At 50.1% G+C, this 23,301-nt stretch overlaps 9 protein-coding genes across 9 annotated transcripts; 4 read left to right on the forward strand and 5 right to left on the reverse strand.

Moving 5' to 3' along the window:
• Positions 1–6,355: 6,355 nt before the first annotated feature.
• EI90DRAFT_3153326 (uncharacterized protein) lies at positions 6,356–7,597 on the reverse strand (the record flags this gene model as incomplete). The annotated part of the gene is made up of 5 exons (XM_039065859.1): positions 7,546–7,597; positions 7,401–7,488; positions 7,218–7,345; positions 6,921–7,162; positions 6,356–6,861 (listed from the first exon to the last, which is right to left on the reverse strand). The coding sequence occupies exons 2-5, from the start codon at positions 7,440–7,442 to the stop codon at positions 6,356–6,358; spliced, it is 918 nt and encodes a 305-aa protein (XP_038917660.1). The 5' UTR covers positions 7,443–7,488; positions 7,546–7,597.
• Positions 7,598–8,994: 1,397 nt separating this feature from the next.
• EI90DRAFT_3050296 (uncharacterized protein) lies at positions 8,995–9,825 on the forward strand. The gene is made up of 3 exons (XM_039059748.1): positions 8,995–9,489; positions 9,581–9,680; positions 9,739–9,825. Exon 1 carries the CDS (start codon positions 9,045–9,047, stop codon positions 9,375–9,377), a length of 333 nt encoding a protein of 110 aa, XP_038917661.1. The 5' UTR covers positions 8,995–9,044; the 3' UTR covers positions 9,378–9,489; positions 9,581–9,680; positions 9,739–9,825.
• EI90DRAFT_3050297 (uncharacterized protein) lies at positions 9,209–10,502 on the forward strand. The gene is made up of 5 exons (XM_039059749.1): positions 9,209–9,302; positions 9,405–9,489; positions 9,581–9,680; positions 9,739–9,841; positions 9,900–10,502. The coding sequence occupies exons 3-5, from the start codon at positions 9,640–9,642 to the stop codon at positions 10,485–10,487; spliced, it is 732 nt and encodes a 243-aa protein (XP_038917662.1). The 5' UTR covers positions 9,209–9,302; positions 9,405–9,489; positions 9,581–9,639; the 3' UTR covers positions 10,488–10,502.
• Positions 10,503–13,235: 2,733 nt separating this feature from the next.
• EI90DRAFT_3280199 (uncharacterized protein) lies at positions 13,236–13,555 on the reverse strand (the record flags this gene model as incomplete). The annotated part of the gene is made up of 2 exons (XM_039066744.1): positions 13,457–13,555; positions 13,236–13,430 (listed from the first exon to the last, which is right to left on the reverse strand). Coding segments are annotated over exons 1-2 (261 nt in total), but the record flags the coding sequence as incomplete, so codon positions are not given.
• Positions 13,556–13,904: 349 nt separating this feature from the next.
• On the reverse strand, positions 13,905–15,642 carry EI90DRAFT_3015015 (uncharacterized protein; the record flags this gene model as incomplete). Its single annotated transcript, XM_039056855.1, has 3 exons — positions 13,905–14,398; positions 14,462–14,822; positions 14,860–15,642. 3 exons carry the CDS (start codon positions 15,640–15,642, stop codon positions 13,905–13,907), a joined length of 1,638 nt encoding a protein of 545 aa, XP_038917664.1.
• Positions 15,643–16,706: 1,064 nt separating this feature from the next.
• EI90DRAFT_3015016 (uncharacterized protein) lies at positions 16,707–17,417 on the forward strand (the record flags this gene model as incomplete). The annotated part of the gene is made up of 4 exons (XM_039056856.1): positions 16,707–16,787; positions 16,845–16,891; positions 16,928–17,019; positions 17,083–17,417. 4 exons carry the CDS (start codon positions 16,707–16,709, stop codon positions 17,415–17,417), a joined length of 555 nt encoding a protein of 184 aa, XP_038917665.1.
• Positions 17,418–18,405: 988 nt separating this feature from the next.
• On the forward strand, positions 18,406–18,902 carry EI90DRAFT_3050315 (uncharacterized protein; the record flags this gene model as incomplete). The annotated part of the gene is made up of 1 exon (XM_039059750.1): positions 18,406–18,902. A coding segment is annotated over one exon (231 nt), but the record flags the coding sequence as incomplete, so codon positions are not given.
• Positions 18,903–18,910: 8 nt separating this feature from the next.
• On the reverse strand, positions 18,911–19,856 carry EI90DRAFT_2915675 (phosphotyrosine protein phosphatase; the record flags this gene model as incomplete). The annotated part of the gene is made up of 8 exons (XM_039054555.1): positions 18,911–19,006; positions 19,069–19,130; positions 19,188–19,236; positions 19,314–19,400; positions 19,467–19,488; positions 19,546–19,586; positions 19,648–19,710; positions 19,788–19,856. 8 exons carry the CDS (start codon positions 19,854–19,856, stop codon positions 18,911–18,913), a joined length of 489 nt encoding a protein of 162 aa, XP_038917667.1.
• Positions 19,857–20,611: 755 nt separating this feature from the next.
• Positions 20,612–22,340, reverse strand: EI90DRAFT_2915493 (uncharacterized protein; the record flags this gene model as incomplete). The annotated part of the gene is made up of 7 exons (XM_039054547.1): positions 20,612–20,757; positions 20,819–21,279; positions 21,313–21,483; positions 21,549–21,791; positions 21,893–21,967; positions 22,031–22,166; positions 22,241–22,340. The coding sequence occupies 7 exons, from the start codon at positions 22,338–22,340 to the stop codon at positions 20,612–20,614; spliced, it is 1,332 nt and encodes a 443-aa protein (XP_038917668.1).
• Positions 22,341–23,301: the final 961 nt, after the last annotated feature.

Here is a 23,301-nt window from a genome sequence, read left to right on the forward strand (position 1 = left end):
CATGGCCAACTATGGCATTGAAGCCATGAGTTGCCTAAACTGGCAAGTCCGGGAATATCTGAATAATATCGGATAAATGCGACGAAAGCGGGATCAAATCCTGCTTCCTACCATCAAATTTGAAATCGCTCAAATGAACATGACGAATCCCCCCTCGCTGATTCTTCCCTCGACCTTTCCCCCATCAAGGAGGCCCTTGTAGACTCCAGTCCAAACTCCCCACCTGTAAGTCCCACCACGGATGCTGCCATGTCGTCAATGGACGACAACTCCACAGTCGCTCAGACTGTCACCCCTGAAGTGCCCAGCATGGGCGTTTTAACCCCAAAACAGGACCATTCAGTCCCACCCACTCACATAAGCACAAGTGAGAAATACCCCCACCTGCTGCATTCCACACAGACAGGGCTCAATCAACTCGAAATGATTATGGAAGTCATGTGGGCCCATATCGAGAAGAAACTCAAGAAACGTAAAGAGACTACGTTCAAAGACGAATGTAGGAATGATGAGCTCAATGAGCTCAGGAATAAGTATGAGATGCTGCAGAACGAGGCCAACGACCTGCATTCTGAAAACGACCATCTTCATCGACGGATCGAATCCCTCTGAAAGGCCAATGACGAACTCAATGAGGACATCTTTAGAGTCGCACGCATGGCAAGGGGACACCCTGCATCTCCCAAACCCATCCCGGTTCAATCTTCTGCTCCCTCATCGTCATGGCCCACTGTTCCCCAAACCATCATTATCCCTGGGGTTGGCCTGGTGGATCCTGCATCGGCCAAGTCTGCGCCGTCGAAAAAAACCACCTCTTCCAAGAGATGGGCTCCCATGTCCAACAATGACAAGATGGAAGGCGAATGGGTCGTTGACCCTGATACCCCCTTTGAAGAATTCGTCGCGAACCATCCACCCGGCTACCACTACTATGAGTACTACGACGCCAAACTCACTGAAGTGCATGGCAAACCCCTACCCCCACCGACATATTGTCGATCGGTGGCCGCTTCTACAACATCGACCATGTCGATAGAATCGACTTCCCAGATGCGGCTGCGCTCCTCCATGACAAAGAACCTAAGTGGTTCGAGTTGGTTCAAAACTACATACACACTGAAGAAGGTGTGAGGTTCTATGCTACAATGTACCATCTTGCCTGGTCGTTCAAGACGGGCAAGCCCTCACAAGAGGACGTCGACACCTGTACCGACTGGTACAGGGTGGCTACAAACAACCATGCCTCACGAATGCATATGTTGTGCGACGACATAGAGACGGAGGTGAAAAGACTTCCCGACCAGTACCCCCTGGCTTGTATTGCACAGATGTACATCCTCACGTGTCGATGGATAAAACCAATGACTGATGACACTCGTGAGCATCGTAAAATTCAACATCAGGAACGAGCACTTATGTACTCGAACCCTCCCCCAACATCGTACTCAAACCCACCTATGATGTACACGAGCCCACACCCTGTGGCGTATTCGAACGCCCCACCTCCACCGCAATACCCCCCCTCCAATGTATGCACACTCGTCGGTGTACAAATCCACCCATGCACCACCAGTGCATGGGCGTGCTCCCTCCACTTCTCATGGATGTGGCCATCCCATGCACCATGCCCATTACTCGCACCGTTGTCAAGACGAGGATTCGTCCATGAACGATGCTGACATCAAGACTTGTCACTACGACGATGTCATGACCAACAAATCCCGGGGCTCCGTCAGCAGTGAACCAACGCCGATAGGTGAATCCACCAACCCGAAACCCATCCTAACCAGCCCCCAACCCGATGTCTGGCCCCCTGCCTTATTGTGTGAAACTTGGCCAACAATCAGAACCTAGACCCTGCCGGCATTCCAACCTTACCTCCAGTTCCTGAGCCCTTGGCACTCCTGGCATTCAGTCCCTCCAGTTCCTATGCCAGCCTTGTCTCCATCTGAACCACACTCATTGCTTCCCACTATGTGGTCACAGCCATGCCCCGCTTCCATGCATTCCGCACCCTCTGCCCACTGCATGCCCTCTGCCCATCTCTGCACCCTCTGGCCACTTCTGGTTGCCCTTGACACCTCTGGTCAGGTCAACACTCCCACTCCCCTCTGTACCTCTGTTGGCCTTCATGCTGTCCTTGTGTGACAGTGCTGACAGATCAACCTCTGTTTGCGGACTTGTGTTGGCACCGCACCGACCCCGCTTATTTGCGGACTTGTATCGGCACCGTGCGCTGACCTCCGCTTTTGTCCTCTGGCCATTTTTGTCACTCAGCAACATAACATTCATTCCTTGCCGAGTGCCTATTATGTTCACCCCGACCTCAGTCTGAAATCAACTAGAGTACCCCCCCTGTCTGGTCTGAGTCTCTCCTTCTGCAAAGGGGGCTTCCCCCCTCTGAGTCCGTGCTCACGGAGTCTGCGCTCCTCCTACAGGTCCGCTCCGCCCACAAGTCTTGTTTGAAGTCCACTGTGAGTGTCAGTCTGTAAATACGGGATCTCCCCCAAACGTCAAGCTCAGGGCACAGCGCTCCACCTGAGTCGCTGAGGCCACAATCCCACTCTGCTAACCTTGAACAGCACTTCTGGATGCACCGCATATTCCCGCCCACATATCGGTGCATGCGCTCCAACAGACCTCTGCATCACCTCCAACCTCAACTCAGACAGAACCCAATCCATCTTCTATCCACCTCCTGACAGTGTTCCGACTCTGACAGTCTGCCCGACTCTGACGATATTCCAGGCTCCGACAGACAACAACTATCTCAGCGACAATGTCGCTGTCGACGCAGCTAGGTCCACGACGACTCGTAAGACTACGTCGAATCGCCCATCTGGCTCTGGCCCGTCCGGGTCCGTGCCATGTAAATGGATGAGGAACTGATGCCCTCATATCCATACCTTTGTCAACAACGATGCCACTGTTGATTAATAACTTCTTACCTTCGTCAACGACAATGCTGTCATTGATTGTCTATTTTGTACCCTTCCTCTTTCATCAACGACAACGTCGTTGATTATTCATTTTCTTCGTCAACGACAACTCTGCCATCAATGACCTGCACTGTCAACATCGTCACGGTGGATGATGGTATTTAATAAACTGTCAGGGCAACCACACCTGACCATACAACCCCAGAACCACCTTCCCTAACCTCCCCCCACTTCCCTCATCCTCCCATCTTTCACAACTACAGCCCGCATGCGAACCCGTGGGAAAAATCATGTGGGTCAAGGCGAGCAACTCGCCTTAACCCATGTGACACCTTTTCCACATCGCGGGAACATGCTCGGCTTCTACCCATAGTCACGTTACGAACTGTACAGTACATTTCCTTTTATAGCAGCCAAGCGGGGAATAGGGAAACTTACCCTTCTTCTCAACTCAATCCCCGCCTAGGCAAGTTGTAGCTACATTCCATAATACATGACAACTCAATCCTGTCAGGGCACAGCCCTTGACCCCACTCACCCTCAGACACCCTCACCCTTCTCCTAACCACCCTCTCTCCACATTTCCCCATTCCCCTTATCCTTCCCCCCACTGTTTCACATAATGACGCGCGCGCGCGAACCCGTGGGAACGTTCTGGGCGAGTCACTCGCCCAGAAATGTACAGCCACAACCGTGGGAACATTCTGGGCAAGCAGCTCGCCCAGAACTTTCCCACAGGTCACACCCGTTATGGAAAGTCGGCAGCAAGCGGGAACTGTATAATTCCTAGGGTCCTTTTGTGTCGGCCTCACAGGGGGCTGAGAAGCTTACCCTTCTTCTCAGCTCATTCCCTGTGAAGGCTGAGGCCAGTCCCCTCAGCGACTTTGAGGAGTTAGCACCCGGGGAGAGCACCCCAGCTTCCACACCCAGCCTCGCCCTCCGGCCACTCCCAGCTGGGGCCCGGATCCTGACAAATCCCCGCTTAGTGAATTTGAGGAGCTTGGGATAGGATCCAGCACCTGGCTACCTGGGACACCGCAAGTGTCCAGCTCTGAGGTAGGGCCGCCCCCGGATGGAGGCTGGGCCCTGACATAAACTCACAACAACAAGAAAGTCGTTTCATCGTCAACAACTCTGTCGTCGAGATCTGGGTGCATATGTTCCAGGAGAAACTCTAAGTGGGCTTTGCCTACAAACTACTATTATAGCCTCCTGCAATGAGTGTGCCCCCATTTGCATACATCTTTCATATGTAGAACATTAAATTTTTATTTCTTTAAAATGCTTGCTTTCCCGTTGTGTATATATGCTTGTACCCTGTCTGCGATTTAATATCGCAAGGGAGGAGGATGTGAGGCCCCAGCCCATGTCTATATTCCGCCCACAACATCAGTTGATGTTGTGTTGTCTAATAATTATGTCGCAATGCTAATTTAGCGTCGCGGAAGCTTCTCTATTTATTTGTGCTGAGAATGCATTAGATTGTATATAAACCCTTGGGGTAGCTGTAAAAGGCAGATCAGCCTTTACTTCTACCCCATTAATATACAGCAAATCAAAGCGTATACTTAGACAGACAACTGAGGCCTGAGGCGAACGGGGGAATGGAACGTTACCGTCCCCAAACTAGTAAGATAAACCTTTCAGCATGCCTGCTTCACACCCTGGGAGGGTCCCTCTGCCAGGCACTACACCCGGACCCCCTCTACCCTGGATGCGTCCCTGACAGATGGCCTTTTCTCTCTTTTGTTTGCTTGCAGACTATTGTTCTCCCTTTGCCACTCCTTGTTTCTTTATTTCCTTTTGTTGGCAAGGTTTGCCGATATTAACCATTTGTCTATTTCTTCATTCATTGATATCATGCTTGATCTGCCACTCCTTCTGGGCTGGTCCTATTTAGTTAGTTGTGCTTATGACATGTGTAGGTTACACCGGATGCACCTCAGTTCGTATATCGACTTGGATTTACCCCCTAGCCTCTTCCCTCTGTCATAAGGCTTCTGTCTGAAATTGGGACACCAACATAAGAATGAAGTGCAGTGCTCCACCTGAGTCGCTGAAGCTGAAGTCCCACCCCTCCAACCTTATGAGCCCAGACGACTTTGCACATCCTTGCAGACCATCCAGATACACGTTCTAGACATTCCTGACAGTTGGCATGGATGATTGTAAGGTCAGTGTAGGTGCCAACCTTGGTGCCTCTTCAGTCCTCAGGTCAGTCAAGATCTAGGTTAGACAGAACTTAGTATTCGATGTTGGTGAGGAGAAGAGTAAAGAACCCTTTGCCCAACTCCGCACCATACATATGTAAATACACAGGTACAACAAGGAATAACAAAGAATAAACATAACCACCATCCCTTCCTTACAATGATGTATATTGACAGCTTGCTATGTGCCCTTGAATTCCGGAAATTTTGATGTGTGGAACACCTCAAACTTGAACTTGTTGCATTGAACAGGAATGTGCATTGACTGGGTTAGGATGGTATAGAGGATCCTCTGGATTGTTTATGGCCTCCATGAATTTTGAGAATTCATTTTGAGAAGCAATGGTGCAATGGTGGGAAATGTTATGAAAGCACCACCTTTGCTTTTCGTTGAGAAAATCTCAATGTTTAGTCTAGAGGGAGAGACATCAATAGTGAGAGGAGCTGGAACCGATCAGAGATGTCCAGATACTTCACATTGCACCAAACCGACTCTGAATGATTTTTCGTAGAGACGCAGGGTCTGCCAGCCTCTCTGTGTCGCAGACAGGGCCCCACCTGTGCAGTAGGAGAAATATGTGCTTAATAAGTGCACGTCGACACCCCCACGTCTAATAGTGTCAGTAATGCCACATTTTCAATGCAGCAGGAAAGCAAGAATTTTACAAAGACTCACAAGGTCATCTGGCGTGATGTTGGAAAGTGTCGTTGTAGTCATTTCATGCAGACAGAATGGATAGTGTCCCCTAAATAGAAAACAACCAAATTTTGACTGGCCCGAACTCACTTCTATCGAGACGAGACGATCCTTCAGTGAGACCCAAATTCAACGAAGGACATATCCCAGCACATGTATCCTTGCGTGGGGACTTCCTTCTATACGTACTTCGGTATTCCACTGACCGCTTCAGCAGTTGACAACCCCGCAGCTCCGAGGGAAGGTAGAGGGTTGAATAAAGTGATTCATTTCGACCGGGCTTGCGAAATTGCTGGAGGTGAGATGATGGCGGATCCGATCGATTCACTGATAGTCAGAAAAAGTTATTACAGTAATGTGGTGGATGGAATGGTATACGCGCTTGATTATAGAATTGCACCCCAACACTCTGTTGATGTCCAGGATGCTGCAAAAAGTAAAGGAATATGTCACGAATATATACACAAAAGCCGTCAATATTGGAGACAATTGCAAGTAGTAAAGATTGATTAAACGACCGTCTCGCCATCATCCGACTCTTGGCGTTTTCGCTTGCCGAGAGACTCCTGCCGAACACCAGCAGCGATGAGCCGCTCTGGCACAGTGGAGAATTGCGCTGTCAAAGCTTCGACCTTCTGCTTAACTTGGCGGAGTTCTTCGATTAGCTCGGCAACATTCTTCTTGACCGGCCCAGGCTCTGTTTGGATACAAACATCCTCTGTGAATCGTGCGACCATACCCGTTCGAACAGATGCATGGGAAGCAGATGCTTTCACCTGGACTGCGGCGGAGGTGGAGGCACTGTCCTCTGGCGCAGCAGAAGATATTCCGGCTTGGGCAGGATGCGGTTCATGATGGTAAGCCGTGACGGTTGACATCTCTACCAATGACCGTGTACCAATAGTTAACTTCGCAGAGGTGGATGTCGGTGAATTGACCGATTTATCGTTAATTGTGGACCAATGTTTGGGAGCCCTGTATTGAGCTGCAGAAGATGCTGAGCTTTTCGAGGGTCCTGGTATGACAGAAAGAATTAGTACGACCAGAAGGCAAAGGGAGACTGCCCACTCGAACCGAACTGTAGGAAACCATAGGAGGCTAGAATTTTCTCGAGAGATAGAGGGATATGATACAAGGGTAGAAAACTGGGTGCATATGCTTTTTCGTCCTTTGTCGCGCCCTGAATGGGATATAGAGGATCCAAAGGATCCTTTATGGACATGGCGAATTCTACGAATTCATTTCGAGAAGCGGGAGTGGGGAATGTGATGAAAATGCCAGTTCTCCTTCTTGCTGAGAATATTTCAACATTTAATCTAGCGGGAGAGAAGATCAACGGTGAGAGAAGCTGGTTCGGTCCGAACACCTTACACTTCACCGAAGCGAGTCTCAATGAGCTTTTGCAGAAACACGGGGTCTGCGATCCCATCTATGTCACAGAAAGGGCCCTTTAGCAGCAGAAGAATATGCTTAGCAATTGCCTGTCGAGAACTCCTCGTCTGATGATGCCAGATTTCAGCTTTCAAATACAGCGGCAGACTAAGAAAGACTGACAAGATCACCCGCCGTGAGGGCAGAAAGTGCCGTTGTAGGCATTTCACAGCAACCACTGGCAGGATGGACAGTACGTGGATGAAGTCTACTAAGTAAACGCCAACTCAGAAATTGTTTTCGCAATTCAGAGTCAAACTTGCCTCACAAACTATATATAGTTAGACCAAACTCAACGAAAATTGAACACTGGATATTCAATCACGGGCATTGCCTGATCAGTCATTGGCAAATGACTCAATATGGGAGGGATGCTGCCTTGGTCCATGTCTAATGATGTGAGTCGGAAGCACGGGAAATGTTGCACTCTTAGCCTTGTGGGTACACCGAACTCTCCCAGAGCCCCATGCTGTTGAAGATAGCCAGTGATCCACTGAGCACGATATATCGATGCGCTGTCTCTCTTACTAGCGAGCTCTCCTTAAGTATGTCTAGCATGAGGCAAACGAGAAACAAAGTGCCATGCGCGCACTACACGCAAGAAACTCGACAACAGTGTCATATCACAATTAAGCGTGAAAAGATTAAACCAGTCAGCCCCACTACAACGGTAATGTCGCGGCTGCGGCGTACGTTGGACTGCTGTTCTAACACATATACCCATGATAAAATATCTCGTCTCTGGTGTCTGATGTGATGACCCTCTTTGGACTTGGAGGCCGAAGGAATCGAGGTGAAAGCTTAATTATATAAGCTCAGGTCCCGACATCGGCTAAGCTGCGTAATGAATTACCAAGAATCCCGTGGATTTAGCCTCACGAAACCCTCTCTCTAGCTTTGTTCAATTTCGCTCCTCGACAGGCAATGCTGACAACAGCGTCACGGTTTCGGGCAGACGACTCGGAAGGCATACTCTGGAACGTCCACACCTGAGTTGGGATTTTGCATTGTGCTTAGGGTGTCGGCATGGGGTGGAACATCATCACCCAGCACATTGTAAGTTGGCGATCAACATGTAGCTGCGCCCGAGACAGGGCAGTTTCCCACTATGGAACACGGAGATAGATCGATACAGGGGGGCTCCTTTCAAACGATAGACCAAATGGAATTATTTAAACTGGGGCCAAGTGCCAAGTTGGCAACAAGGTCGAATACCAGGCTGTTGTAAGTCTTAACGGCCAGCACGCACACATACGCCTCCTTAACGCGACTGTGGGCTCATATGGATGCCGTAGAGAGGCGGAAACGTCGAGAACTCTACCACCACCGGCAAGATTGTCGATGTCGTGACCGAGACCATGGTTAAAATACACTATCACTCCATTCGCACTTAAGAATGTTGGTCCCACCGGTAATGAAGTGAGCGCCTCAAGCAACGACCCCCAGGTACGTCATCAAGAATGATAATACTGGTAAGGAAACCGCCTAGCCTGCGAGGTACGTGCATGCAGCCCAATGTTCCATTTCACTTTGAAGACTGCACTCACCGTTTGACCCTGTCTAGGCGAAGAACATCGTCAAGAAGTTGCAGTTACGCTTTTTTTTCCCCTGATAAGCGATGCATCTCAGCGCAGTATCCCGCATGCATGTACCCGCACGAGGTCCGACACTGAAAGAATGATTTGAACATGAAGCGGAAATTCTCACGGTTGTGGCACCAAAAGCGGTCATTTCGATTTGCGCAAACCGCACGGGAACGTTTTCGCTATGACTTCATATTGGTTCTACCCTGTGGCTCTGTTAATTTCAGTTCTTCTTCACGCTATTCACAAATCAAAGAGAAATTCCAAACCACCGAGATGGAGGAACGTCCCACCAGCGACAGAACGCGTTCTCGTCATCGGCGCTTCATCAGGTGTGGGGAGAGAGATCGCCCTTCGGTATTCCCGCCGAGGAGCCGGTGGAATTGCCATTGTTGGGAGAAGAAAGGAAGAATTGGGAGCTGTGAAGAGGGAGTGTGAACTGGTGGGTCAAGTCGTGAACCCCACACCCCGCAATGATTGGATTGCGCATCGTTTGGCGCTGGCTGAGACCCGTTGAATGATATGTCTGCTTTGGGTATTTCAGCTGACGAAATCTCCGGTGTTGGCGATTGCTGCGGATTGTTCGGTCATTGAGGACGTGTCAAGTCTGGCCCGCCAGATCGAGAAAGGTAAGTGTGAATGGGACTTTCGACCTGTATTGCAATATTTACTATTTCATCTTCGTGATCATGTCCTTTAAATTGTTGGAATCTATCAAAGCATGGGGATGGTTTGATACGTTGATTATATGTGCAGGCGTTTCAAGCGTGCGGCCAGTTATGGACATTGCTGGGTATCGACACTCGACTCATGACGAGAGGTACGGGACTGGCTTTGATTCACGATTAGCCCAACTAGTTAATATTTTTGTTGCGCAGTGGGACGTATGATACAAGCGATGGGGTTCAGAAGGTAAATGACGTGATTGAGCGTTCGTTAAAAGGGAATTTTCTTGGGCCTGTTCTTTCGGCTGTTGCTCTCGTGCGTACTGAGACTTTCTCTTTATAACAAACATTACTTGACCACTCCTCCCTGATAGATCCCCCTCCTCCTACGGAAACCAACCCTGTCCGGATCCCCTTCCCCTTCCCCTTCGATCCTCCTCCTTTCCTCCATCGCAGGCGCCATACCAGCACCCACCCGATCCATCTACGCATCCACCAAATCGGCCTCACTCGTCTTTTTCCAATCTTTATCCATAGAATGGAGTTCAAAACTCGATTTCTCGATCATCTTACCCGGGAGCATCGAAGGTGATGACTTTCGTAAAAAGGCAGTAGACCTGGATCTCAATCCTGCGCCTGAGTCTTCAACGTCAATGTCGACGTCGATGGGGACGACGAGTCCTCGAGAGCTTGAAGGTCCAGAAGAAACAGTAAGGACGCCTGAAGGGAGAGGAAACGAGACGGGTGTGTCGACCCAATTGAGAAGGGAAGGTAAAAAGTTGAGACGGGAAGATGTCGCGAGAGCCTGTATAGATGTGATTGATTGGAAGAGGAAGGGAACAATTACGAACATCGTTTGGTTGCCTTCTTGGCCCTATCGATATGCTCATCTTGTGTATTGGTGGGCCTTTAGAGGGTTTGTGGAGCGTGGGGCAAAGAAGAAGTATGGGTTCGTCCATTGAGGTGTTGGGTAGGGGGGTGTTGGAATCGAGATTAGACTGTATTGGGTGTACTAGACTTCGGACTTTAAAAACGATTGCATAGAGGCCGAACCGGCACATATCACAAATGTTACAGAGTAAGGCACTCCCTGAGTGCCTTGGAGCCACTGACTAGTATGGATTGGGTACGCGCGCAAGGATCATGGACTCTCAACAATGTGCGTGCGGCGTCAGTCGATTAGCCAACTTCAAACAGTACTCTAGGAACAAATACGTCGCAGGATGTCGATGTCGGATTCCGCATTGGCCATTCAGTTCATAGCCATACGCTACAGTCACTTCTCAAACCAATCTCTTCCCAGCAGAACGTTAATGCAGGTATGATGGGACCGATGATACAGCGGCAAGCATCACCCACTCCGTTTTGTGTGTTGTTAGAGTAAACATCAAAACATGTCGTGATTCGCGAAGGGAGTGACACCCGTGCGTGCCAGTGCAATTGGTAACGTACTCAAAAGCGTGGACTCATTGAGTAAAATATCGGGCACACCGGTATGTACACAGAGTGTGTCTGTGAAGACGAAGGGTTGCGGGGCTGTCAGGTAGCATGCAAGCAGGCATCTGAAATCATGCCGTGGGACGATATTTGAGTCGGAGGATGGTTTGGCTGGGTTCGGGCCAAAAGGTTATAGAAACGGGGATACCATTAAACACATTGGATCTCAACCGACTCAATCGGGCTCGGAGGTTTCCTGGTGCCCCTGTAGGTGTTCACTGAGAGTGTCCAAGAGTTGAAGTACGCATACCGCGCAGGTTTACGCACTCTAGTACTGACATTGATCATATATCTGCTAGAATCCTGAAAGGGAGAACACAAAACACCATTTCCAATTAATTGTGTCACCGATTTACTTAGGCGGACAAGGGTGACCGAAATTCAAAATAATTCGTACCTCGCCACGACTATGTGTACTGGTATACTTGATTATCCAAATGTCGAGGCTGCGAATAGCGATTGCCTTTTGTTGGGTATTACGTTCAACCGGGGGAGATATGGGTGTGGAATTACTTTTGGCCTTGTTCTCTTCTGGCGCGTAAGCTTGACGTGCCGGTGGCGCACTGACTTTGTGATCGAACCCTAAGATCACAGTAAGATGTAGCCAAACATCTTGAAGTCGTTTGCCGGTGATACCACACCCCGAGCAATATGGTCAGGACGAAAACAGTGTCGCTGTCGCTTTGCACCGCATACGATTGTCAAGTGCTTACCTCCCACGGGTATCCCATTGGCACCACCCGGTCATTCCCTCGAGAAATATACCACGTCACAGTGTTCACCTTTTCACGAACACCCTCCCATGAACAACTATGCGTAATAGTGGCGCCGCTGATATTCACAGTAGAACTTGAATGCAGTGACCAGAGAACTCAGGGCCCTCTGAAAGCACAAGATGAGCGTCACCTCAGCCTTACCCTCATCCGATGGATCCAGGGTAGCCTCAGCATCCGATGACAAGACAGCGAGAATCTGGAATCGGACGCTGGGGAAGGACTCAAAGTCTTCGAAGGAGCGTCGGTTAAGTTAATCTCATTCTCATCTGATGTATTCCCAGCATCTTGTGATTGGACGGTACAGGTTTGGCAATGGTTAGCTTCGACGAATAAGCAGTCATGGCCATCGGAGAATGGATCCACATAGAGGTTGGATAGGACGGATTTGTTACTGATAGAAGTTGCTTCCATGGACACTACATTTCAGATGGCCACTATCTCGTCGTCAAATGCTGAGGCTAACCAGGTGAGAGTGAGACTAAGTTAACAGTGTCCTCGGAGGATCCTAAGCCCACGCACGGCCACATCCCAGGTTCGTACAGTCTTCTCATGGGATGTGAGACTACTTAGGATTCGTCAAATGAGAATGGGGCCGTGTGCCCTCAGAGAACGCTGAGTTTGTACCAATCGCCGACCGAGGTGTTGGTTCTCGGTTCCGATACTGTTGTACAGAACGAGAAGGCACAGGCGATGCACTTCGGGCCGAGAAGGAAGATGGTATAACTGTTCAGAGGCATGAAGATTGATGTTCTAAGGGAAGGGACCACTGAGGCAGTACGTGGAGAGAAGCGATGCTCCAGTTCAGAAAGTTACAAAGCGAAAGACGAAGGTTCAGCGAATTAAACACCGTCGTGCATGCATGCAGCCTTCTCTTGCTGGGCGTCAGTCCTCAAGTTGAGCTTGGAAGGGACAGGAAGGCATCGATGGTATCATAGGCAAGGACGGCCAACTTGGACAAAAACCCTGCGGAGGTTTGATATCAGTTCAAATTTAAGTTATACATTAATTATAGATTGTTCGTTTGTTTGTCTGCATTAAAAGTCAATAGCTTGTCGTTTGTTGAACCCCTACCTCTGCATGCCATGTGCCAACTACTTCGTCAGACTTGACTGACTGTTAGACTAAGCGATAGAACTCCCGGGATAGCCTCCAGCTCGAATGAAGTCGACTTGGAGTGCTTAACTGCGAACATTTACTTCTAGAACGTTCACCAGCCATGAGTTTGTCGCATGGTCCAATCGAAGAAACTTGATGGGCACTAACGAAGAATACATTTAACTGCATCTAACGACGCAAAGTGCATCTACCAAGTTGAGTACCGTTAACGATACCGGAGTGCTGTTTCACTCCTCCGTTACTTACCTCGTCATCAAAAGTTCACGAAACTTATCACTCGCAGCTTTAAACAAAGGACAACAACGTATTAAGGTCCATTGTACCGTGTATTACACAGTAGAACGTAGAGACAAGGATATGGGTTTAATACGATTTGAAAAAAAAGCCGGGGGGAAAGGTAAAAACGAGGGAAAGGGGATGGTAGCGATATACGAGACAACAAAAGGCATGCATAGCAGACGGAGGCTGCGAGTTCACAATGAGAAGCTAGAGCGACTGACGACATGTATCCAAGAGGAGCCCGAGGCCTACAACGTCATGAAAAGTCATTAGCCACAGGAATCGAGAGACATGACGAGAAACAAGACATACCTGAAGCGCAAAGTCCATCCTCCAGTGTCTAGATATGAAGACGGCGGGGAATAAGTACGAGAATATTAGGTAGAGGAGATGAACGTACCAAGTCAGGGATTCACGAGTCAAGACATCCAGCATCGTCGACAACCAACCGATAAATTACATTACCGAGCCAAGAAAGGGTCAAGACAAAGTCGAGGGAACAAACCGAAGCGTGCGGAATCATTGCAGATCTAGACGTCAAAGTTTGTCAGCTACCTGTACGAAAAAGAACAAGGAAAAGGGACAAACGTTCGCAGCGAATCGACTGTGGAAAACACGCGTTGGGAGCCAACGACCAATGAGATAGAAAGAGTCGAGGAGAAAAGACAGTGATGATGGAGGCGAAAACCGACAGAAAAAGACTTTGGGGCTTCAGGTTGCGGTTTCGGCGAACTTGAGGCGGTCAAAATCGGCATGGGGGTAGCGTTCCCTGACGAGATCGACGACGTAGTGAGCAGGAGTGCCAAACGTGACGTGGCTGGACGTTCCCCTGGGCATGCCGGAATGCAAGATCGCGACCATCTTGCCTTTGGCGTCGAAGATGCATGCGCCATGGTCAGAAAAGTTGCCGTGCTTTCTGTTAAAGTTGAGGACAGCGACCTCCCACGAATCGTGCTCGAACTCGTCACACGTGTAAGCTTCCAACTCGGAGAAGCGACCAAAGGTGAGATCGGTCGTCTGCCCATTCTTGGCCACGATGGAGCACGGGTTGCCTTGCTCGTCCCAGAAGTAGGGGTTCGCCAGGCCTGCAGCGTCGACGCAACCAGAAATCCTGAAGAAGTGATCTTTTGGGTACTCGAAGGATGGTGGGTTGGTGGCATTGGGGTAGAAAAACGAAACAATCTCGTCGCGGGTGAACTTGCCAGCTAAAGATTCATGTTTCCATTAGACGAAAATAGAAAAAGAAGAGAAATACAAGCAGAACACACCGAGATAGACATAGTTGCCTTTGAAGTTCTTCAGGAACTTGTCCTCAAGCGCGATGACGCCTATGTCTCGAGTATAGCGGCGGTTGTCGAGATCGTTAGCGATTTGGGGTGCCCAATCGAGCCACCCGACGATTCGCTGGTAGACATTAGAGTTGAGGAGCTTGGGGAAGTCGACCAGGATACCAACGTCCACCTTCGCCCTCTTCAAGTCCTCCTCCTTCCTCTCCAAGTCCAACTTGTCTTCCGCCGCCGCCTCCTCCTCGTCGGATGCCGGTTTCGCCGACAGTGCCGCAAGCTGCTCGGCGAAGAGTTTGGCGTCACCGAGCTTCGTAGCAATCAGCGCGCGCGTCTCGTTGACCACCTGCTCGAAACGACGACGACCACAGTTACGCGTGTACTGACGAGGTGCACCAGGGCGGCCACTGACTCGTAGTCGGCCGTGGTGTCCTTGGAGGTAACGGCTTGTTCGTAAGCGCCATAACCCTCGTGCTCTTGTTACCATGCCGGTCCTTGCCCTCGTGGAAGTATACGCCGAGGGAGCCCTGCACATCCTTGTCCGCCAACTCCTCCGCAGCGAGGGGGACGCCCAAGACGGCTGTCAGAGCTCGGCGGATCCAGTGGGTCGGGTCCGTGTCCCTGACGACGCGCATCATGGGAGGGGGACCGGCCAGGGACTCGACAGCACCTTCAATCCAGTGAACGGCTGCGTCCTGGATGCCGTGCTTAGCGAGAATGGCGAGGACGGGGGCGTTGGCGTCGCGGCAGGAGGTCTCCTTCGTGGTGTTAGGATGAACAGAGATCCACAGGACGATGTGTTTATCGAGGACATCCTTGCCGTTCTCATCGGGGGTGGAGAAGCGGACAGGCAGCATCGTAGAGACGTGAACACTACGGGTCTTATCCTTGAGCAGGGCGATGATCTCAGGAGCAACGGTCTCCTTCCAAAACTTGTTCTTGAGGACCGGGTGGACGACTCCGTGAGCGGTCTTCTCGGGGATGGCGGAGAACCTGTCTCGAGGGATGACGAAGGGACGCTGCAGGAGATCGGAACGGTGGAGGAGGGGAGGAGGGTCGTCCGAGATGCCAGTGTAGAAGTGGATACGCTCAAAGAGCGAGACTAGGTCAGGCTCGACGGCTGTGGTCTCGGAGAAGTGGGAGAGAAACGTAGCATCACTGGACATGGGCGAGGTTAGGGACGCAGGAGCGCTGAGGCACTGGAGCTAGAACACGGTGAGCCCTAAAGACGGAGTTCTTAAGTTATAGAGACGAAAAAAAAAAAACCTGGTCAGAAACCTCCGTGATGAAGTCTATAACCTGCTGAGCAGCGGCTAAGGGCGTGACGATAAGTGAGGGATAAACATGCGAAAGGACGAAGCTTTCAAAGTAAGGATGATAGTAGCAGCAAAGATTCGCAGATGGGAGAGATTCCGAACGCAAAGTCGTTTGTGGGATGAGGAGAGGGGGAGAGTCAGTCGTGAGAAAATGTTGAGTCCGTAGCTCAGTGCCTCGATCCGCTAGGCAGGTTACCAGCCTCGATCCGCGTCACCGAACCCCGGTACTGATTAACTTGCAGAAACTTTCCCAAGTTAGTATTACAATCCAGCCGGTCCCCGACGGTCATCTGAACGATCGTGAATGAGATATCTCCGTATCTGATGGCATCAGGTTAGGTGCGGTGCTGAGTCACTGGACTTCTCGAATTGGGGGCTGGGCCAGATGTCACGGGAGAGCTTCAGTCATCTAACTTAACACTGCCATTACTGACCTGGCTCAACGCGAAACAAGCTTTGACTGCTACCGTGGCAGGGACAGCCTCTGTTATCGTGCAGTGACGGTTATTACGCAATCTCTCGGTGTTGATATTATTCTGAATGGGGGAATTTACTCAGGTGTCAGATGTGCCTCCCGTCGTGCCCGTCGCCTCGGGACCATTTGAGACCCAGCGGTCAGGGTACCGAGATTGACACGGACACGAGGCAGGGCATCTTGGCTGCCTGGCAACACTCTTCCGTTTGTGACTGACCGTTGCATGTCTGTGCACCCGCCCTCATCTCGGGGTTTGACACTGCCCATTTGCTTGCGACTGGTAGTCGGCATGCCCGGTCCCTTATGTGCACTGCGTTGTCGATCATTCCTGCAATGACACGTGCAGGATATGGGTAGCCTATAAATGGTGGGCTTCTTTGGAGCTCCCTGGATCCATACCCATACTCACCTCGCACACTCACACTCATCCAGAAGCACAATGAAGCTCTTTCTCTATGCATACACTGGGCTGGCTGTTTTCAGTTCGGCATTCGCGGCTGTGGTACCGAAGACACACTTGGTACGCGAAGAGTCATGAAGTAGTAATCTGTACATTGCTGACTATCTCATTCTTTAGGTCAATGTCGGGCCTAACGGTCAACTTGTGTACGACCCCCCTTTATCGTGCGTGTCAAGTCATAGCTTTGCTACGGCAGCTAGCATGTTTTACTTTCCTGACGTCCCTCACCCACGGCAGTTCACGAACAAAGGGGATGTGGTGAAATTCATTTTCCATCCCAAGAACCATACAGGTACGGTTTGCGCCGTTTTCCCCAACCTGGATTTCGCCTGAAGAGTTTCGTTTGATCACGTAGTGACCGAATCCTCGTTCGACTCCCCATGTTCGAAACTCAGGGATTCGCATGGACGTAACATTGGGTTTGACTCAGGCTTCCAGCCCGTAGACCCCATCCATCCCGTGGAGAAGATCGTCTCGGTCCGTGTCTTGACGAAAGACCCGTTGTGGTTCTACTGCCGCCAGACCGGCCATTGCAGCAAAGGCATGGTGTTCGCGATCAACCCCCCCACGAAGGGAGCTCACACCTTCGGTGCGTTCAAGAAGAAGGCGCTTGCTACGGCTGGTGGTAAACGGGATGATGATGAGGATACCGATCTTGAACTACCTCATTTGGGCCCACACATTGACTAAATTTTGGCCACATCTTACGTTTCACATGTCCTTGATTCTAATGTACAGGAGAGCAGCACGGACGCATTTTTTGATGTATAATTTTGTTAATTTGACAATCTATGTCTCCGCTCGGGGTGTCAACGTCATCCCGAAGCGCTGTGAAGTTTTAAAAGGATGGTATTTGTATGATCTTTAGATCCCATTGCTCAGCCGGGCGGGAAATGAGGGTTGTGTCTGATTCTCATTTGGGTCCTTCGTTTGCATATATTGATGGTCCCAGTTCACCCACCGCCTGAGATCGCTCAGAATCACTGGTATTTGAGTCTTGGCTGTGTGTCAGCAAGCCTGGACCAGGCGATGCCTCACAGATGCGATACACTTAGCATATTCCAGCACGGCCCCACCTGGCCGACGCCAAGAGAATAACACTAGAGCCTGTAAAACGCCGGGTTGAAACACTGCTCCTGATCAAAGCGACTATTATCCTGTTAGGGTTTCGGATTGCCGAACTTCGGCGGTCGCCGCTCCACCTCTTGGTGTCGCTGCTTCTTTGAGAAATGGTTGGAAGCCCTCAGCTTGCCTTGCGAGAGCGACGAATGGCAAACTATGCGCGTGCTCTGAACAACCGTAAGCGTCAAAAGATCCACTGACAGCGGAATTACGTAAAATGTGTCACTTTTGTTGACGTTATCGCTGTGACGGTTCGAGTGTGAACGTCCAGAAAGGAAATCCGTTCTCTGCGTCGGACCCGGCCCGAATCAGGCTCCCGTCTAAGTATTCGATAATTGCGATTAAGAAATAGTTCGGATGCGGTACGTTGGAGCCTATCATCCGCCATTCGGACCAGGTATGATGAATTAACTCAACGGCACTTGGGGGATGGGTTCCTTTCCCTACACCGGACGTCCTTGCATGATCCACGAACCCTTGCTATTGGCATGCGCGACGGTGGGCTCTTCATTATCCAAGTCCAAGCACCCAGGGTGCGCAGCAACATCATGTGTTGGGACTCTTGAATCTACTCAAGAGGTGTGCTATTCTTGAGATAATTTCCACATTTTAACTTTGTTTCACGATTAACCCACGCACTAGGTGCTTCCATGGCGCATTCCGTTCATTACGTGAACCCATACAGTTTCACACACCGAGCAATGCGTGAACGAAACTGAATTCAACACAATCCGCCGTGCAACCGAGAGCCTGCTGTTGTACTGTTATAATATGGCCTGTTGGTTTCAGCTGGAATGACCTAGATTCCGTGGTCCACAGTGTTGTTCCTGTAGTGATCTTGCTGGTGCGTGATGCAAGCAAGACGCGGATGCGGGATTTCATACTTGGCCTCCGGCCGCTCATCGTTTGGCTGTTGAGCTCTTCACGGGTAAGGGGACTCGTAATGATGCCCGCTACACTCGATTTGCATGTTTCTTTTGCTCGAGCTCAATGCCAAAAATGGATTTGTATATACCGCGACACAGTAGCCTGTGATTAGGACGGAAAGTCTCGTTCTACGTTTAGAGCGAAGCAGTCGGTGATCCATTGGCGGAAACGTAGTCAAAGAAAGCGTGCGAGTATTGAACGCATTGTTCATATGTTTTCTCAAACCCCCTCTAGCGATATGGTCAGCCCATGACAGCACAGGGAAGTGAAACTCGGCATAAATATCTCGTACCATCCCGCCATAATATGGGTCTTGTATTGGTTTGTTATCGTCGAAGGAGCCGAATAGGGCAACTGGAGAGTGGGGGATCATCAGCTAATTCGTTCATCGGAAGGTCAAAAGTGTGCAACTTTTTGCCTTGCTCCCTTTGGGCGCTACCCGTCGCAGGTTTTCAAGGTTCTACAAAGGGGGCGTTGGCGATTACAAGTATCAACAAGTCCAGGAGCCTAGCTTAGCATTCCGGGGGTTGGACCAACCTGAGTATCAGAGGCCAGGATGTAATCGAATGTTTTGAAATCATTTTGTACGACCGCTCGGGCAAGGTGGTCAATAGGAACTCCATGCTGTCGGAATGGTACGTTACGAGTCGTTAGCCATTTGAAGGAAGGAAATTACGATTGTCCGTGCACCTTCTTACATGTCGCGACTGTTCTAGTCCATCAACTCTTAGATGATGTTGCAATAACAACCTAAAGAGATCCCGCCTACCTCTCATCTGGTTCTTCGCCTTCGTGGTAAGCTGCAGTCCCCTTAAATTCCGTGCGAGTCGGACCCAGAAATTCCCACAAGACGCACAACTATGCAACTCACAGCACTGTCAACTACGAGATTGAGACCCTTCTTCTTTGCTTCATGCTCCATTACCGCGTGCCCCTTAGCGAAGAAAGCAATCAAGAGTCGTGTCGATGAGTGTAGTGTCATCTCGGTGCCAGATCGGAGAGTCCTTGTACCATGGGACTCCGGCAGATGTTTCCCAGACAGACAATAAGGACGTGAAGAGGTCGTTCCGATCCGGCCATTTTATGTGTACTCTAATTCGACGTTAGTTACTGACTGCGATACTATCTAAACTGAGGAAGGTGAAGTGAGCGATGCCCAATCGGAAGCGTTTCTCCCAGGTGATGAGTGGCAGTGCGAGAAGAAAAACCCTCGTTTTTTGGTGGCCCAGATTCAGAGGCGTTTTGCACCGGAATCGTATCCGAGTTGTCCAATGACTCGATTGGCTCTTTTGCCCCCTCTCTCCGTCCATCTTACCTTCTAGTTCACCCAGCTTGTCTTTCCGTCGACAGGAGTCGATGGCCCGATCTGTATGACTGACTGAATGTGCTCGCTTGTCTGGCGCTCGGGTTAGAGGTGTCGGATTCTACTACCAATTCTGGTATCCCTGTTGCCTGTTGCCCCGCCTCCCTCGTGTTTAAGTGACACACCTTGGTTAAGTTCGTGCTGCTCTGTTGAAGGTTACCTGTTGCGCCCCCTGACTTGCTCAACAGCATGTGCGCATGTAGCACATGCCACCCTCTTTATGTTCCAGAGTGCTCAATTTCAAAAGCCCCCGTCGCTGAAATACCAGCGGCGAATTAGTGCTACTAATAGGGCATTCCGTGCTACTCTACTGGTTTTCCTGCCCGTCGCTGTCGTTCATAATTAAGTAAGCGAATCTGTAATCGTGGCAAGGGTTCGGATCGGAACCCACAAAAAAAAATATGTACAATACCCCAAACAGCGGCATACCAATACAAGACTGAAACGGGAGGCGCTCATAGAAATCGATACTTCAGGACGATGTGTTTCCCATGTCTTCCTCCAAATCTTCCTCCAATACCTCCTGCACTTCTAACCCAGAGGCGCGTGCTAGCTCAATGGCTTCCCTCTTGCGTTCTTCCACGTAGTCCCAGAGACACTTGAGTATATCCCTTTGGCCTAGGGTACACCATTCCCTTCAAGGTGCTTATCTGAGGGATAAAACATGGTACACACTCACCTTGGACATATTCTACGATCATATCGCGAACGTCCTGTCGTATGGATGGCTCTGTGATCTTCGAGATCGCTTCCGCGTCCGGTAGTGCTTCCATCTTCCGGCTGAGCATGTCTTCGAGCGCCTCGCATACTTCTAGGGTGACTTCCCACCCGCCTTCAAGTGAAGTCACCGAGGCATCGTCCTCCCCACTAAACAAAACCATTGTCTCAACTTCTTTCCATAGTTCGCTTATTGGGCCGCCTTGCACGCTGTGATCTATATCCCGGCTGATCTCGTGTCTCTTCTCGCTTCCGCCGAGCTTGAGGACGATGGTGTCTTCTGGATTCGACTTGATAACGAATCCGTAACCGAGTAGGAGTTCAGAATTTGGCTTTGGGCCGTAGTTATTAAATACTTCGCTTCTTGCTGGCGTAGTGGAGCGAAGTAACAAGGCTATATGAAGCGGGGATCGGTTGATGTTGCTTTGGCCGTTCGCGGTAGTTGGAGGCGAGGACGTGACTTGCCATGTCACAGGAAGTCCTCGTGTGTGATTGAGACAGTCTAGAACTGGAAGCAGGACAGGATACGAATCCTCCGAAGTCGCCTGAGCGGTCGGAGCTGGTGAAAGAAGTGAGGAAGGAAAAGCCCTTGAAGACAAGTAAGTAGCAGCAACCAAGTATCGATCCCTGTTTGAAGGGTTGCACGATGGGATCATCGATCGGATGTGATGGTGCTGCAATTCCTCACTCACCACGTAAACCCTTCGGCCCATATTTTATCGGCATCTGCCAGAATATCGCGCACTTCTCGCCATTCAGTTGACCATTCCTTGCGGCGATCTTCTGTCGCGCCGTACAGATTTGTCCCCTTGAGGAGCTCGAATTCTGGGGGTGTGAACTGTAACGGCGTCCGTAACTGGTCGGGATGCGGTAGTGTGTCGAGATAAGCTTGATGTCGGAAATGGGACGCTGTACGTGACCAACGTTCTAGCTCACTATACATCACGGGATGGTCTTTCAGCACCGCCGCGTGCGTATAGGGAGCTGGGGGATGTTTAAAAAGAAAGCAATCCTCACGAACTTGGAATTGGTTGACCTTCTGTCCGTCAATATAACCCAGTGCAGAACGATGTAGGCGCAAACTATCTGACGCTCGCTTAGGCTGTCGATTCTTCTTGATAACGACGCGTGCTGGCCGTTGGCGATGGGTGTTATTGGTGTCTTGTATGGCGACTTGGCAGCCTCCCATATACATGCTTTGAAGACGCCGATTCCAAGATCATACGTGATCGCAAGATCGAATGGGCATGATAGTACAGTGGTGTTTGTTGGTATCTCAGCAGTTGTCATCACAGAGGTGCCCCGGGTCCCTAATCGCAAACCGATCATGTAAACCACAGTTGTGAGTATGGACTCGCGAAGTGCTTAGTGTAGATATACGTACCGGGAACGAATGTAAGTGATGGATGAATGAATGCACCGTTAGATTTGGCCCAGCTCCTAAACGTTTTCCATATTTCCAGCTCTGAGGAAGTGTCTGGCATGGTGGCGGCCACAGTAATGCTGAAAGAGACGAGGACCCGATCATGATCAGCTGATTCACTTTACTCTTATTTGCATCCGGGACTCAATTTGGGGGTGCACGGGCTTGACCTCGAGGACGCGACTCAAAAAAGAAGATGCCTGATTGGAGGGTTTGACTTTAAGAGAAGCTCGATTCTCATATAGAAAAGCGGGTAGGAATTGGGTTCATGTACGATTTAGACTTGCGACTGCCTATTCCAGTTCATCGACAATTTCGTTATCAATCATCCCCGCTTGCTCACCATTTGCGCTTCAACTGTCCCGTAAATTATTTCCTTTGTGAACTTGGGCACCGATCGATATAGGTGCCGCTGGGGCCAACAGTTCGGCTCTCTGTATCAACCCTTCCCATTTCGGACAGAAGGGGAAACACGTATGCGTCGGATACACTTGGAGGACGGGACTCAGGGCTACAGCATATCTCGACAGGCGCCCCGTTAGTTATTGCGGTCATTAATTGCTAATATGATGTACGACATGTTATGGTTGGCGCGGATATAGCAGCAGACACATGCACCGCTCTCACTGAACATGAAAGCAGTCAGTAATTCCCAAATTTCCCATATGGATAGATGCGAAATACCGGATGGGTTATTACCCAGAGGAGACGTCATTTGTTGGTCCGGCACCCCAAGGTGTTTCTCTCAGACATGATATTTGCGGACGTTGCAATATTGGTATTCCCCTTTCCTCACAACGGTAACGCAAGAGATAAGGAACGTCATGAGACTGGTCAGGGGTCCGGCAGTCGGAGCGTGTCCGGAAGTGCTCTTTCCCATCGCATGACTGCGACCGCATATCTGGACCCGAGTGGTATGGCTGGAGGCACACTTCTGCCGAATCATGGCCGTCAGTACAAGTGAGGAACCTTTTCCCCAACCTATCAGCACGAACATCATTCGCACCTAATGTTCTCAACAG

This window comes from Cantharellus anzutake, assembly GCF_015039405.1.
Source record: "Cantharellus anzutake strain C23 chromosome Unknown EI90scaffold_16, whole genome shotgun sequence".
Classification (NCBI taxonomy): Eukaryota; Fungi; Basidiomycota; class Agaricomycetes; order Cantharellales; family Hydnaceae; genus Cantharellus; species Cantharellus anzutake.